General features: G+C 42.8%; 1 protein-coding gene across 5 annotated transcripts in view; it reads left to right on the forward strand.

Moving 5' to 3' along the window:
• The window catches only part of LOC311246760 (uncharacterized protein), a 90323-nt gene that overhangs the window by 48652 nt on the left and 23703 nt on the right, over window positions 1-17968 (forward strand). The window contains exon 3 of one of the 5 annotated variants that reach the window (XM_084336993.1): window positions 12312-13250. The exons of the other annotated variants lie outside the window; for them this stretch is intronic. Coding sequence (XP_084193119.1) covers window positions 12312-12458 — 147 coding nt within the window. The 3' untranslated portion in view covers window positions 12459-13250. Of the gene's footprint in view, window positions 1-12311; window positions 13251-17968 lie in introns of those variants that run through there. 5 annotated transcript variants of the gene reach the window in all.

A 17968-nucleotide genomic window follows, 5' to 3' on the forward strand; every position in this document is an offset into this window, starting at 1 on the left:
AAATTAAAAAAAAACATAAAAAAAGGGAAAAAAAGGAATTATAAACAAAAGGTCAAGAGCAATGTGTTTGGTTAGCAGACATGTCCAAAAAAGGAGTAGAGGGAAGATAAGCTTATTGATCCCTACCCCCTTACATTTATATTTGTTCTTCCATTAATTTTACTAGATATAACATAATTTAGTATATTACAATATAGAATATACTTTTACTTATATTAAAAGATTTAAAGAAAAAAACTTGCTTCACTTGACAGCAGTGAATATAGTACAGCACTACATACACAATATAACATCACTTTGTTTATCCTCAATACTAATTTCTGTATTTCTCTAATGTGTATTTTTTAAGCTGCTTTTTAAATTGTGCCACATGTTTACTCAGTTTGATGTATTCGGGTAAATTATTCCACAACTTCACTCCACACACCGATATGCACATGCTTTTCAGCGTAGTGTGTACCATTGGTTGTTTAAGATTCCCTCTCCCTCTTAAGTTATATTCTCCTTCCCTGTCTCTGAACCATTTTTTAATGTTGCCTGGGATTAGTTTGTATCTGGCTTTGTATACAATGAGGGCAGTTTTGAAATCCACTAGGTCCATACATTTCAATGTTTGTAGCTTTATAAATAAGTTATTGGTGTGTTCATAATATCCTACATTGTTGATTATTCGTATTGCTTTTTTTTGCATGGTGCATATTGGCTGTAGAGTGCTTTTGTAGGTATTACCCCACACCTCCGCACAGTAGCTCATATATGGTAGGAAGAGTGTACAGTACAGTGCATACAGTGTTTTTTTGTTTAGAATATGTCTTATCTTGCATAAAACACCAACACTCCGTGCCAATTTAGTCCTGACATATTTGATATGAGGTTTCCAGTTGAGTTTGTGGTCTATTATCACACCCAGGAATGTATTCTCAAATACCCTCTCCAGTTTAATACTATCAATCATTAGTTCAACCGGTGTATTTACTTGTATATCACGTTTACCAAATATCATGAATTTGTTTTTTTATATATTTAATGATAATTTATTTACATCAAACCACACTTTCAGCTTGGTTAGCTCAGCTGCGACATTCTTTAAAAGCATTTCAGACACTGGCCTTCCTTGTGCAGGAAAGCCCAGAACCAAGGCCCATCCTGAGGCTCCTGCTGCCTCCTCCGTGCAGATTCTGCAACGTAAACAAGCACCATGTGACCAGCACAGGGCTCCTGCACACACACACACACACACACACACACACACACACACACCCATTGCAATGACAATAAAGTTGAATCTAATCTAATCTAGTGATTTACAACCTATAGACAAGTAGGGGCGGGCGGATAGAATTTATATCACGGCATATTTCTGGTAAAGATATATATATGTACGTATATTTGCTTTTCTTATAATAATAATATAAATGCTTTAAGAGCAGTACAAGACTTAACTATGAGTTTGTCAGAGATCATCCATGAGTTAACGCTGCTGCTCATCATCAACATAGACTACACACAGTGATCATGAGTTAACACTGCTGCTCATCATCAACATAGACTACACACAGTGATCATGAGTTAACACTGCTGCTCATCATCAACATAGACTACACACAGTGATCATGAGTTAACGCTGCTACTGCTCATCATCAACATAGACTACACACAGTGATCATGAGTTAACACTGCTGCTCATCATCATCATAGACTACACACAGTGATCATGAGTTAACACTGCTGCTCATCATCAACATAGACTACACACAGTGATCATGAGTTAACACTGCTGCTCATCATCAACATAGACTACACACAGTGATCATGAGTTAACACTGCTGCTCATCATCAACATAGACTACACACAGTGATCATGAGTTAACACTGCTGCTCATCATCATCATAGACTACACACAGTGATCATGAGTTAACACTGCTGCTCATCATCAACATAGACTCAGACATTAAAGCGTTCCGTCTTGTGACGGATTTCCCGTCAATTGGCTACCTGGTATAATATGATTTGTAGATGCATACAGATTGAAACTAAATTGAGCCAATCAGAGGCGTCAAATATCATGAAAAAGGGCTTTTTTTCCCTACCGCGGCCACGCCAAGCAGAGTCATTTGCGAGCTGCGGAGCAATAATGGCAGGACGCACGCAGCGACTCGAGAGACAGGATTACGCTAATAGTTCGTTGTCGGAAATGTATAATAATCGGAAGATACATTCAGACTGTTGGATCTAAATAAATGGATTTATGGACACATTAATGCCGGGACCACAAAGCTTATTGAAGGGTGAGCGGAGGCGCGACGGCTATGAAAGTGTAATTGTGCTGTCAGACCCTGTGATACGGGTTGTCTTTCTTTTTCTTTTAGCTAACGCTATTAAATATACATAGTGGTTAACACTGTCGCCTCACAGCAAGAAGGTCCAGGGTTCGATTCCCGCTTGGGGACCAGGTTTCCATGATGCCAGGTACCCAGGTGGGGTATCTCCCAGGCCTTTCTGTGTGGAGTTTGCATGTTCTCCCCGTGCTTGCAAGGGTTTCTCCCCGATAAGATAAACCCAATGGAAAAACATGCACAACAACAGATCGCTAACGCTGTGGCGTCCTTGACGAAGACGGACAGGAGTACTTGGATTGGTCCCGTGGCGCGGCTCACGTTGACGCCTGTCTGCTCCCGGCTGCCCTTGGGGGGGAAGGACGACGGGATGGGTTAATCGCAGAGACTAATCGCATCGGCGATCCTAAAGAGACAATGCATGCGTGTGTGTTCCGGTGTGTGTGCTAAAAAGAATAACTAACCGCTGTGTGTACCACTAAAACATTGAGTGTCGTTGCATGCCGAATAAAGACCTCTGCAACATGTCCTGCATTATTATTATTTATTATTATATACAGTGGAGGTTAAAATAAGAGTGACTTTGCCTGAAAAAATTAAAGAGTTTAGTCAGGAGATGACGCACCCCCGCGGGAATCATAGGCTGATATACGCTATATTCTCTTTAAACATATAAATGTTACAGGACAAAAGTAATAGATTTAATCACTTTTATTCTTTTAAACTTGGTCTGACCAATTGGATTATCGACAAAACCGAAACAAGTAGGCTCCCTTAAAATGCTAACGCTATTAAAAAAAATACAGTGGAGGTTAAAATAAGAATATGATTTGGCCTGAAAAAAAGTTCAGTCAGGAGATTTTTTTTTTGCTTTAATCCCTGTAGACTACACACAGCACAGTGATCATGAGTTAACACTGCTGCTCATCATCAACATAGACTACACACAGTGATCATCCATGAGTTAACACTACTGCTCATCAACACACAACAATGCTTGCTAATGCATAATGTTAGCTAACTATAAAAATACAGCGTGCCTGCATGATGACTGTAATTTACTCATCATTACTAGCAACACATGTAAAACTGACTGAAACTCATGTCCACAGTACAGACTCCAGGTCAGTAGACGGAGATTGTGAAAATGATGACGCAGACATTTTTGCTTCCAAAACAAACAGCAGCGCACCATATTGTTGCATCTTCTGACTTGACAATGGAGTCAAGTAAACACTATATTCCCACAACGATGGGACTTATAAATGACCAAACTCATTGCACCACACAGCACAAACGCCCAATAGCTGTGGGGCTTACAGTGATGCTCGGCATCAATCATCCTTATTGATCATCAACACTACTCAGAGAATGCCAATAAGAAGTGTGCACACCATTTTGTTCATTTGTCTGAAACAGCCCACAAAACAGCCATGGAGCCATCGGTCTCTTCCTGCATCATAACGTTATTCCCAGGGTCTTTCTTGGGCAATATGTCCTTTGATAATCCATGACCAGCTAGTCCTAATTATAACTAATAATTGCCAGCCTGTTGATTCTTCTGACTGCAAAGGTCCCACTCTTTTACATCAGTTTTCCACCACGTTGCCTACTGCATGAAATGTGTAAGAAACATACTTCTGCATATGTCTGTAGAAATCTCTAGTTACCTACAGTCCACTAGTAAAATGCTCTAGTTACCATCAGTCCACTAGTAAAATGCTCTAGTTACCATCAGTCCACTAGTAAAATACTCTAGTTACCTACAGTCCACTAGTGAAATGCTCTAGTTACCTACAGTCCACTAGTAAAATGCTCTAGTTACCTACAGTCCACTAGTAAAATGCTCTAGTCTAGTTACCATCAGTCCAACAGTGAAATGCTCTAGTTACCTACAGTCCACTAGTGAAATGCTCTAGTTACCATCAGTCCACTAGTGAAATGCTCTAGTTACCTACAGTCCACTAGTGAAATGCTCTAGTTACCATCAGTCCACTAGTAAAATACTCTAGTTACCTACAGTCCACTAGTGAAATGCTCTAGTTACCATCAGTCCACTAGTAAAATGCTCTAGTTACCATCAGTCCACTAGTAAAATGCTCTAGTTACCTACAGTCCACTAGTAAAGTGCTCTAGTTGCCTACAGTCCACTAGTAAAATGCTCTAGTTACCTACAGTCCACTAGTAAAATGCTCTAGTTGCCTACAGTCCACTAGTAAAATACTCTAGTTACCATCAGTCCACTAGTGAAATGGTCTAGTTACCTACAGTCCACTAGTGAAATGGTCTAGTTACCTATGTATATGAGCTCAGGTGAGAATGTTGAGTTATCTTCTTCATACTCTTCTTCATACTCTTCATACTCTTCATACTCTTCTTCATACTCTTCATACTCTTCAATACTCTTCTTCATACTCTTCTTCATACTCTTCATACTCTTCTTCATACTCTTCATACTCTTCTTCATACTCTTATTTATTCTCTTCTTCATACTCTAGTCTTCATACTCTTATTTATTCTCTTCTTCATACTCTTATTTATTCTCTTCTTCATACTCTTATTTATTCTCTTCTTCATACTCTTATTTATTCTCTTCTTCATACTTGCATTTTTTTTTACCATTTTAGCGTTCCACTGACATGGTGCCCTGGTGCGGAGTGCTCGGCCCAGAGATCAGTCGGTAGTTCATTCAGAAGGGAGAGGAGGGTATCTGTCTTCTTGTCTGACTCTGGAGAAGACGGCAAGCTGGCATCACATCCCATAATGTTGGTGTGTTCCTTTAACACATTGTGTGCCAACGACGAGAAATCTCGTTGTTGGCCGCCATGCGTTGTGTGCCAATGACGAGAAATCTCGTTATTTAATCGTTATTTCTTTTATTAGCGATATCCATTCATTTTTCATCCATCCAGCCTCACGTTATCATTGGGAATGGCTCTGACCTCGAAAAGGGCAAATACTGCCCCCTATCGTCTCCCGGATGGTATTGCACCCATTGGAATAGAGTCGATGGGAATGCATCAGAAATAAAACTCTGGGCTCCACATTTGACTTCTGAGGCATGTAACCTGAGACTATTGCATCCACTGAGGGCACTGGAAGAAGCGTTGATTATGTGTTTCGAGGTATAACGTTGGATCAATAAACGTGATCGATATTTGGAATGGCGATCAGGAATTGGATGAATCTTTTTGCAGAACATCTGATCTGAGGTAAGGACTTTATTTGACCAGTATTGGGTTAATCAGAGTTTTTTTTCACAGCGTTCACAACGTGTCTCCTGTTTGTGTACTGTGTGCGTAACGTTAGCGCCAGGCACGGCATAGATAATCGATTTTTCAGCCCGCTTCTCTAGCGTGCATAAGTACACATATACTATCGATAATCTAGCGTTTATTTGAAAACGATTCATAAATCAGCAGGAAAATGACAACGTGTTGTGTGTATTCCAGTAAATGGCTATTACTGCAGAATCTTTTTTTCTTTAGAAATTTCCAAAACTATACTCGTATTCAAAACGGTATAAAACGAAAATGTACATGTTGTACATGTTGACTGCAAGCAAGTCATTGATAAGCAACGGGTGTATTAGAACCATAGCCATAATTTAAGATATAGTTTAAGCGTTCGCAAATGTGCTCGTCCCCTCATTGATTAGAGTGGTGGCAACCAAGCGATAATTCGCCATTCATCGTTGGCAACCAATGTGTTAAGGGTGTTGATACATCTCGCTGCCCAGATGAAGTCTATTTCCCTAAGGGAACGATTCACTTTCTTTACTTAACACATTGATTGCCAACGACGAGATTAGTCGTCTTAACTCGCCATGCGTTGAGTGCCAGTTGACGAGTTTCCTAGTTTCTTTCTCGTTTTTGCTTTTATTAGCAATATCCATAAATTGTTCATCCATCCAGCCTGACTCTATCATTGGGAATGGCTCTGAGCTCGAAAAGGGCAAATACCGCCGCCTATCGTCTCCCAGATGGTATTGCACATCATTGGATTGGATTGGGTGGGCATGTGCATCAGAAGAAAAGTCCGGTCCGGGGTTTTCCCTTCTCTGGCAAGCAGTATCGTATACCACATTCACTGGGGAGGCTGGGAGCAGCTTTCGATGATGTGTTTTAGACTATAATGTTGGATCAATAAACACGATCAATATTTGGAATGGCTGTGTGTGTGTGTGTGTGTGTGTGTGTGTGTGTGTGTGTGTGTGTGTGTGTGTGTGTGTGTGTGTGTGTGTGTGTGTGTGTGTGTGTGTGTGTGTGTGTGTGTGTGTGAGTGAGTGAGTGAGTGAGTGAGTGAGTGAGTGAGTGAGTGAGTGAGTGAGTGAGTGAGTGAGTGAGTGAGTGAGTGAGTGAGTGAGTGAGTGAGTGAGTGAGTGAGTGAGTGAGTGAGTGAGTGAGTGAGACGTTAGCGCTGACCAGGTCATGGATAATAGATTTTTCAGCCCGCTTCTCTAGCGTGCATAAGTACACATATACTATCGATAATCTAGCGTTTATTTGAAAACTATTCGTAAATCAGCTGAAAAATTACAACGTGTTTTGTGTATTCCACTAAAGAGCTATTATCGCGGAATTTCTCTGGAATTACTAGAACTCACCAAACAACAACTGACTATAATCAGGGCCGTTTTAGTTTATAATAGCAAGGCAGCGCCTTCTCACACCAGCTACATTACACACACACACACACACACACACACACACACACACACACACACACACACACACACACACACACACACACACACACAGACAAAATAGACTAAAACAGTTACTTTACTTCCAGCATGTAATCAGACATAGATTATTGGCCTGAATACAACTATAATCAAGAAGCTCTGTGGCATAACCTGATTACTTTCAGTTACTCAGATTACTTTACTTCCAGTAAACCTTGCGATGTGATCAGCCGCGTCGCCGACCGGCCAATAAAGAATGCGTTTTATATCCCAGTGTTTGTTTTGTCCTGCTGTCTTGCTGGAGCCGAGTGTTAGGCTCAGGCTTACGTTCTTGGCACACGACCGGAAAGTCACGGTAGAGAGATGCTCAGCCTGTCCGGAGCGGGCCGGTTCTGGCCAGACCCAACCAGAATAAACCAGATTAGGAGATCTTTTTTACCTTCCAACATTACCATCATTACAGCGTTTTGACCCAGTGCAACGCTCTGTAAAATCATCTCAAGGGCCTCCCAGGTAGACCAATGTTTGCCAGATGTACGATAATTATTGTATTTGTTTTTTTTGAACAAATGTTTTTTTATTTTTATTTTTTTTGACATGACATACAAACCTTTACAGTAGAAATCCACTATAAAACACATTCATGCTCTTACTCGTTAACCCCCCCCCCCCCCCCCCACCGGACCCCCCTTGAATACATTCCGTTTGATACCAAGGATTAATAGTTCATATAATGCTTAATCCTCTCCACCACCTCTGACCAGATTTCTATGCTGGCTTCATTAATACCTAGAATTCGTGCGGTAGATATCTCCAGGTAAATCACATCAAGATAGGTAAGAATCCATACCCTCCGGCACATTTTATCAGGTTGAATCCAGCGTGATGCTATTAGCTTTTTGGCAGCCGTAAGACCGGACAAGATTAGCCTCTTTATATGTACAGAGTGTGATAACTGAGAGACATCATTCAGCAACAATACAGAAGGCAGAATTATTGTATTTGTATGGTAATTTTGCCCTCTGTATGATTTGTTTTGCCCTTCGCCTATTTGTTCTCTTGGTTATCAGCTGCAACCTTAACCGTCTGTAGTGTGGTAATGAAAGGTTAACCTTCTGTAGTGTGGTAGTGAAAGGGTTAACCTTCTGTAGTGTGGCAATGAAAGGTTAACCTTCTGTAGTGTGGTAGTGAAAGGGTTAAATAAACCTGACCAGTAGTGTTTAGTGTGCTAAAATGACCCTCTCCTCACCCTGAATGAACTGCACAACTTGAGACACGCCCTAAAAAACACAGACTCCTTCACGCTCCTCCCCCAAACACCTGAGACCCCCACAGTGTGGCTCTCTGCAGACCAGGTGAGTACATAGCTGAGCAAGTTACACGCAGGCAAGGCTGCGGGTCCTGATGGGGTGAGCCCAAAGGTACTCAAAACCTGTGCCTCAGCTGTGTGATGTGCTCCAGCTCATATTCAATATGAGCCTGAGGCTGCAGAGAGTCCCGACACTGTGGAAAACCTCCTGTGTGGTCCCTGTCCCTAAGTGCCCGCGTCCCAGCACATCCAAGGACTACAGGCCGGTGGCTCTAACCTCTCACATAATGAAGACCATGGAGAGGTTAGTCCTGGAGCAACTCCGCCCGGTCCCGGTGACCAAACCCCACCTAGACCCACTCCAGTTCGCCTACCAGCCCCGACTGGGGGTAGAGGATGCTGTCATCTACCTGCTGAACCGAGCCTACACTCACCTAGACAAGCCGGGGAGCACTGTGAGAGTCATGTTCTTTGACTTCTCCAGTGCCTTCGATACCATAAGGCCTGGGCTGCTGGGTGAGAAGTTGGAGGTGATGCAGGTAGAGGCCCCCCTGGTGTCCTGGGTTGTTGACTATCTGACGGGCAGACCACAGTACGTGCGCCTACGGAGCTGTGTGTCAGACAACACCGGGGCCCCGCAGGGGACAGTCCTCTCTCCCTTCCTCTTCACTGTCTACACCAACGACTTCCACTATCGGTCAGAGTCCTGCCACCTTCAGAAGTTTTCTGATGGGCGGCTAGGTGGTGCAGTGGGCAAGGCACTCACCACCAATGCTGGAGACGCTGGGTTTGAGCTCAGCTCTCCACATTGTTTTCAGTTTGGCTGGTCGTCCGTACTAATACAATTGGCAGTATTAGAGGGTGGGAAAACTGATGGGTGGGGATCGGACGTTGTGGACAGCGACTCCTACAGGTCGGTTGGTGCGCCTGCGCAGTAGAATCAGGAAGCGATGGGGGCGGCGCCGGCGTCCCTCCAAAGCGCAGACCCCTGATGCTGAAAGATCGCGCTGCGCAGGTGAAAAGATGCGACGGCTGCTACCTCGAGTATCGGAGGGGACTTGTGTAATGTATGGCTTCGTCCACATTGCAGCCGGCTTTTGGGAGGCAAGAAACAGCGTTCGAGACAGGGGAGGGTTGAATTGGACGATACGAAATTGGGATGGGAGAAAAAAATAGAAATTGGGAGAAATAGTGGATAAAAAAAAAAGTTTTCTGATGACTCTGCGATAGTGGGATGTATAAAGGACGGTGACGACAGGGAATACCGGGAACTGGTAGTGGACTTCGTCACATGGTGCGATGAAAACCACCTGCAGCTAAATGTGGCGAAGACCAAGGAATTGGTTATGGAGCTGGGGAGGAGGAGGAGTGCACCTGTGACCCCCGTCTCCATCAGGGGAGTTGATGTGGACATGGTTGAGGTGTACAAATATCTCGGTGTGCACATCGACAACAAACTGAACGGGTCAAAACACGCAGAGGCACTGTACAAGAAGGGCCAGAGCCAACTCTACTTCCTCAGAAGGCTGAGATCCTTCAATGTCTGTACAAGGATGTTGAGGATGTTCTATGAGTCGGTGGTGGCGGGCACCTTCTTGTACGCTGTGACCTGCTGGGGCAGCGGACTGAGAGCAGGGGACACAAACAGGCTGGATAAGCTGGTCAGGAAGGCCAGTAGCGTGGTTGGGGTGGAGCTGGACTCTAGCGAGGGTGGCGGAGAGGAGGAGCCTTGCTAAGCTCCAGGCCATCAGGGAAAACCCCTCCCACCCACTATACACAGACTTGGCTGACAGGAGGAGCATGTTCAGTGATAGGCTCACACTACCCAAATGCAGCACTGAACGGCACAGGAAGTCCTTCATTCCAACAGCCATCAGACTATACAATGCATCACTATGCCTCACTGCATCACTGAGCACAGAGTGGCAGTTACCATCTTCCTGGACTTAGTTTGAAACAGCACTGTGCAATATTACACCTACTGTAGACATCAGTATATTTTTACTGTATTTATTTACTGTATATTTTATTCCATTTTTATTCTATTTTACTCTACTCTTATCCTAGGCAACTTGATTTGATTTGTTTTATTATTCTAATTCGTGACTGTTAGAGATTTTACTGTGCCTCAAACAAGCACAAACCAAGTCAAGAACAACACAAGACAACAGGTTCTCTATTCAGGCTGCAGCAGGGATAATCATCAGGCCTCACACAGTCAGAGTGGAGGTCCCAGAGTGACTACGAAGCTTCAACTCCCCTGCACAGTATTTTATTCAGCAAATGCAGAAGAAGGATTGTATCACGTTACATAGACATGTGACTAAAAGCGCGGCAATAGACATTAGAGCACTGCAACCCTGCCCGAGCCCGACGGGGCCCTACCCGACCCGACGGGTTCGGGCTGGGTAGGGCTTTGTTTTTAAATAAATTATTCGGGCTCGGCCCGGCCGGGCAGCACCGTTTTTTTTTATTATTTTTTTTGCACGCTCTCTATACTCATATAACTAGGGTTATAGAATATGGAATTAGGGAAAGGGAGAGCTTTTGAAAGTTCCCAATGCGTCTGGGAAAGCTGGATTTTTGGAAACATTGGATGTAATTACCGCAGGGAGAATTTTAGGACAGTAGAACAGTGCTGAACAGGACATCAACGGTGGATGGTGGTGGACAAGAGCAGACCGAAGTGGTTCAATAACTTCAATTCTTGGTTGAAGTTGGAATATAGCCAGTTGGCGAACGTTTTAATTTGTTCTTGGATGTAGCAGCTGGTTGGCGAAGTTTTGTTAACATTATTCAACGCCAGACGTTTTTGTTGCTGACGTCAACAGCGTGGTGAGTCATGAATTATTTATTATAATTGGCTGCTGCGGTCAAGTTTTTTCTGTATACTTTTGTGTCATGATGATGACATTAATGTTTTAGTCTGTGTCTGCCAGTACCTCTGTATACTCGCGACATCGGATTCGGTAGCATAGCAGTGATTTTGGACTGATTGTGACGAGGCACCGTGTCAGTCTAACACGAGCGCTGGGAAATAGGCATTTGCGAAACAGGCTATAGAATGCTTGTTAGTTTTCAGCGTGATATGTGTTATTTAGTTAGACCTATTGGACATTTTCGTTTTTGTTTATTTATTAAGTTAATATATAAACAGTGTTTCGAATATTTAAAACAAAAAAATTATTTAATATTTGGCTATATAATTAATGCTTCTTTAGTTTTCACTATCTGTTATTTAGGTAGACCTATTGAACATTTTCGTTTTTGTTTATTTATTAAGTTCATATAAAACCGTGTTTTGAATATTTTAAACAAATACAAATAAAAAATAAATTTTACGTTTCTGGTTTTCACTCGGGCTAGGGCTTAAAATGTTATTTACAGTCGGGCTTATTTTCAGGCAGGGCCTGAAGTTCACGGGCTCGGGCTGGGCACAGGCTTCATTTCAAGGCCCTTGCAGACCACTAATAGACATGGCCGTGCTGATAACAGATAAAAAGGATGTACCGTTGCTGACTCGGGCGGGGGTTCCAGGAAAGAGGAACCTTCACTTAAAGGTTTGCTGACTGTGTCTATTCAGCTTGAAACTAGTTGAGTGTGCTTTAGCAAACACACAGAGTGAACACAGAGTGTTCACTTCAATTCATATATCATACATTGCAGATAACAAAATAAGACATTTATACATTGAATATCTTTAACAGTGACCTGTTCTGTTTAAATGTTGAGCGATTACAGTTACTGTACCTGACTCCCACTAACACCTGTACCTCCTCCATCCCTTCATCTCTCGTTACTGTACCTGACTCCCACTAACACCTGTACCTCCTCCGTCCCTTCATCTCTCGTTACTGTAATGCGGTTGCTTTTTCTTCACTAATATGCTATTGGTTAATTTCTTCTCACTAACACATCCCTCCCCCCCCCCCCTTCCTCTCCTCCGGCCCCATACTACTCCCTCCCTCCTTCCCTCAGGCCCGTGACGCCAACCTGTCAGGGAACCGGCAGGCGGCAGAGCAGAACAGTAAGACGGCCAGGACCCTGAACCACGTGGGCCTGGGGTTCGGCCTCGTCGTGCTCGCCGGCTCGATCACCATGGTGGTTTTGGTCCTCTTGTTATGAATAGAGAGGCACCTGATTGGCTTAATCAGCCCTGGAGAAATAATCACCGGGTTGGCTTTACCGGCAACCCGGACATGTAATTCATCACCATCGAGCCCTCTGATTGGACATTTGTACTGTCAATGGAAAACAAAAAAGTTTATATGATTGAGTCATCAGCGTAGAGCATTATTCATCATCAAGAAACACTCTGATTGGTTTAAACTAGGGATCCACTCTGATTGGTTTAAACCAGGGATCCACTCTGATTGGTTTAAACCAGGGATCCTTCGTCTTTTTAGCCTGGTGACCCCATAGTCAGGCCAGAACATTTCTAACACACGCCCGCACACACACACACACACATACACACATACACCATCTCGCGCGTGTGTGTTAAAACTGCATGACAAATAAATACTTCTAGTCTAACAATTATTATAAAAAAACACACACACACACACACACACACAGACAGACACACACGCCCGCACACACACACACACACACACACACACACACACACACACACACACACACACACACACACATTCTTATGACATTATAGAATGTCTTTGAGGCCTTGATGTACAAAAGACATTCTATTCTGAAGGGACTTTAATACTTGAAAGCAATGTTCAGAAAATCAACCAAATACTTTTTTTTGCTACTTTCTGCTCCACACACATTTTTATTCCGTCTGCAAATACATTTGCCCACCGTCATTCCATGGCATTAAATATGCAATATGCAAAGAAATCCAAGGATTAAGATTATAATTTAGCTTCCTCATCATTCGTGAGTGTTTCTCTAGCTCAGTGTTTTGTCTGTTAGACCAGGGGTTCCCAAAGTGGGGGTCGCGACCCCTAGGGGGATCTCGAGCCGCCGTGGGGGGGGGGGGGGGGGGGGGTCGCCAGATGATTAAAAAAGAAGATTTTTTTTTTTTTTCTTTTTTTTTATAAATGCAGTCAGGCCACTGAACTTAGAAGCAGGCCAGGCCAATAGTTAGATAACCTAGGTGGGGAACAACCAGGAGATCACTGCAACCCACACAAGTTGGAGAACTGTCTCTCTCTCTCTCTCTTGCTCACACACACACACACACACACACACACACACACACACACACACACACACACACACACACACACACACACACACACACACACACACACACACACACACACACACACACACACACACACACACACACACACACACACACACACACACACACACACACACACACACACACACACACACACACACACACACACACACACACACACACACACACACACACACACACACACACACACACACACACGCACACACACACACACACACACACACACAGGGAGCCGCATGTGATTGGTGGAGGCGGGACCCTTACAAAAAACAAAAAAATCCATCAAAATCAGTGTTGTTGCTAATCATACATATGCTAGCCTGTTTTTTAACAATCATTTGTGATGCCATCACAAACACTGGCATTTAAAGGGTACAAATAAAAAAAATGCCTACACCAGAATGCAGGAAATGAAGTCTTTGTAACAAAATGTCCTGGTGGGGACCCCCAGACCCCCTGCTTAAAAAGTGGCCTGACTGGGGCTATATTTTGCACTATACTTCCTGGCCTGAATGATTTCCCCAGTCCGGCCCTGGTTAAAAGCCTCCAATGCTTATTAGTGTGTGTGCGTTTGAACGTTTGCATTTTTGCACACAAAAAACATTTAATTTTTTTACCTCCTATAATAGTGTGGGTCGCGGCTCTCTGACACTGTTATTTCGGGGGTCGTGGCCTGAAAAGTTTGGGAACCCCTGTGTTAGACCACATGTCACGTGTTTGCCTCTGATCACAACTGAATGTACTGTATGCCAGAAAACTGTACTTTCTTTATAAATAAAGTTCTAAGTATATTCAAATATAAATATCTCGTGCTCTTGAGTTCATTCATTTGCTTTTTGCAAGACAAGACCCACTCTTTATACTTGAGTACATTAATCTGTATCTTGTGCTCCACTATTATCAAGTCAAGTCAATTTGATTTATATAGCACATTTCCAAGCAGCGGCAGCTGGCACCAAAGTGCTTCACAGGCAGGTTGATAAAAAACTAAATATTACGATGCAAGATATAAAATTTAAAACACAGTAAAACAATGAATGTAATAAAAACAGGTAGGACACAGTAAAGCAAAGAAGATAGAAGGGCCAGGGGTCTAGAAGATAGAAGGGCCAGGGGTCTAGTGGTGATTAAGTGGGGGGGGAAGGCCAGGGAGAACAGGTCGGTTTTTAAAAGTGATTTAAAAACCTGCAAGGTCTGGGCGGCCCGTATATTGAGGGGGAGGCTGTTCCACAGTCTGCGGTGGAGAAGGCTCTGTCTCCCCTAGTCTTGAGCCTAGTTCTAGGCACCACCAATAGCAGCTGGTCAGCTGATCTGAGGGATCGGTGGGGGGTGTGGCGGTGCAAGAGCTCAGATAGATAGGGAGGAGCCGTGCCATTGAGTGATTTAAAAACATTTAGGGCTAATTAAAAATCTATCCTAAAGAAGCGAACAGGCAGCCAGTGGAGCGAGGCCAGAACTGGGCTGATGTGCTCATGTTTTTTTGTTTTGGTGAGGAGGTGCGCGGCTATCTATTATCTACTGCATCTTAACAAATCAGTAACAGATTACAGTGTGCAGAGGTGGGACTTGGACTGGATGACTTGGGACTCCAGTCTGACCTATGTTTCAGTGACTCCAGAGTTGACTTGTGGTTTGACTTTAAAATCAAAGTGTTTGTAATCAAGAGATTAATTGTATTTTATATTATAATTCTTTCATCTCCACATTTGTATTGAATATATATAACTATTTAAATTACATTAATTCATAAATTAATTAAAAAAATACTCTGACTTGTTGACTTGTTCCTAGTTGACTTGACTTGTTCTAAATTGATACTTGGAACTTGACTTGAGACTGACTTGGGACTTGATCAAGGTTGACTTGGTCCCACCTCTGGCTTAGAAGCCCATCCCGCATGGCCATGGAAAGCAACAGCACTGTGAATGTGCTCTGTACAGAAGAGCTTCTTAAAGAGGCAGTTCACCCAAAATACAAAAAGAAAACACATTTGACTTAGTACTTAGAGTGCTATCTCTCTATCCAGACAGTCTTGGTGTGATTTGCCCCGAAGGTCTGGAGATATTGGCTGTAGAGATGTCTGCCAGCGGCCCAATACAATGGAGTTCAATGGGCCTTCTTTTGTGGCAGTCAAAGCGCAAACATATTACATTAAAAAAAAAACTAGCATCGTCTCTGTCCGGAAATCAAAACACAGTTACTCACAGTAATCATTGATGAGAACAGTTTCATTGGGAACTATTTTCCACCGACGTCCACCTGTTGCTGTTAATGAAAGTGTTCACAGCGACGTCTGCGGATCATCTTGAGTAACCATGTCATGGTTTCTGGACAGAGACATTGCTACGTTTCTCTGGTAGGTTTTTCAAAGAGGGGATTGTGGGAGAGAAGCCACTTGTCTCGTCAATTGACAGCTAGCTAGTTAGTGAGGCAAGTGGCTGACGATGCCCACTTAATTGGGTTCATCAGAGCGGATGCGTCCCAGTAGGGCTGGGCGATTAAAGAGCGATTATTGTGTGGCATGCCGTGTTGCTAATTTGCTAATGTCTTGTGTTGTAAACGCAGCGCACCTTTCCTTCACAGCAGTGCGCTCCGCCCCTCCCCCCTCAAGCCCTACTTGCCTCTGGTGTTGAGAGGGAGGGGGGAGGTCGAGAAGAAAGGTAAAAGAAATTTAGTCGTTGTCATGTGATGTTCTCAAATCAATGAGTAATCATGTTTAATAATTGTAATTTCAATATCAATCTAAATACTTGGGATTATGATTTTTGACATAATCGAGCATGTCCTAGGTCTGTTCAACTATAAAAAAGGCTTTGTTTCATTGCTTGGCTGTTTGTGTTCCGTGCTGTGAGTTTTTTTTCATCATTACATTTTTTCCCACCTCAAGGGTTGTAGTTTGTGTTGTACTGCTGCCCATATAGGCTATGGAGTTATAGGGCTAGATCCACAAAGAATGGATTGCGTGATTTATTGAATGAAAATTTCATTAACAGATTGCAGAATGGGTACAATACAGTACGGCTCAATACACACAATTGTTAAGGGGATGCAGACCAGAGAAAGACTTTCGTTTTGTTTACATCAGGGTCCCACATTTTCAATTCATAATGAATTGTAAGTAAGGGTGCAATTAGCACCGTGCAATCCATTCTTTGTGGATCTAGCCCATTGTGTTGTGTAGAACAGGATTATAGAGTTATAGTGTTGTGTAGAACAGCATTATGGAGTTATAGATAGTGTTGTGTAGAACAGGATTATGGAGTTATTGTGTTGTGTAGAACAGGATTATAGAGTTATAGTGTTGTGTAGAACAGCATTATGGAGTTATAGTGTTGTGTAGAACAGGATTATAGAGTTATAGTGTTGTGTAGAACAGCATTATAGAGTTATAGTGTTGTGTAGAACAGGATTATGGAGTTATAGTGTTGTGTAGAACAGCATTTGTAGAACAGGGCCCTGTTTCATGTACGTGGTTCAACTAAGTCGATCAACATGTCCATTATCCAGCTTCAGTTAACCCGATGTTCAAAGCCGGGATTTTCCTGTTTCACAAAGGAGGATTCAGTCTCGTTAACTCAAGCCAGACTTGAGAGTCAGGCTCAAGTCAGGCTAGATGCGCGCTCCCGTTTTAGGTGGAAAGCCAGCACGTATCGATGGCAGAGACCCTGATTCTCAACGGCATTGATTGATTAATTGATTTAAGACTTTATTGACAGATTGCAATAGGCTCAATCGCCTCGCCGACAAGTTAAATGCGTTATCTATAGGCTAATTCTAAGTCCCTCATTACCTCAATCAATCAGATTATATTTCTTTAAACTTGCCTGCTGGATTGAATAATCAAATGAGATCTTGCTAGCGAAAATTATTAGTTAACTGTTATACAGAATTACGATACGGCTCTCTTACCCATTGATTGATGTATAGTCAATCTTTTACTTATCTTCTCTGTGGTGTAACGGGTTCTTCTTTTGACTTTCACACGGACGACCGGGGTTCAAGACCCGCCTAGTCTTTTCCTTCTTTTTGCAATATAGGAATAATTCAATTTGGTGCACGTTGAGAGCTATATAAAGAATGACATCCTCAATGCATGTAGATTTATAATATTTTAACTTAAAACCAGGCTACTTTGGCGTATAATCATTAATATTATATTCAAAAAAATCATATTGGAAACACGGGGATTTGAACCCCGGTCGGTGGATTGGGAGGCTTGAGCACTACCGCTGGGCCACTGGGCCAGATGGGATAAATTCATTGTTTATACATTAATGAACGAGAGACCCGTGTTTAGAATATCCTTTGTTTTGAATGAAGTTTATCTCTTTATCCTCATTCATTAATGTGACGTCAACGGCTCATTCAATTTCTCAAATCCGTCAAACAGCGCATCTCATCA

This window comes from Notolepis coatsorum (genome assembly GCF_963971535.1).
Source record: "Notolepis coatsorum genome assembly, chromosome: 19".
Lineage (NCBI taxonomy): Eukaryota > Metazoa > Chordata > Actinopteri > Aulopiformes > Paralepididae > Notolepis > Notolepis coatsorum.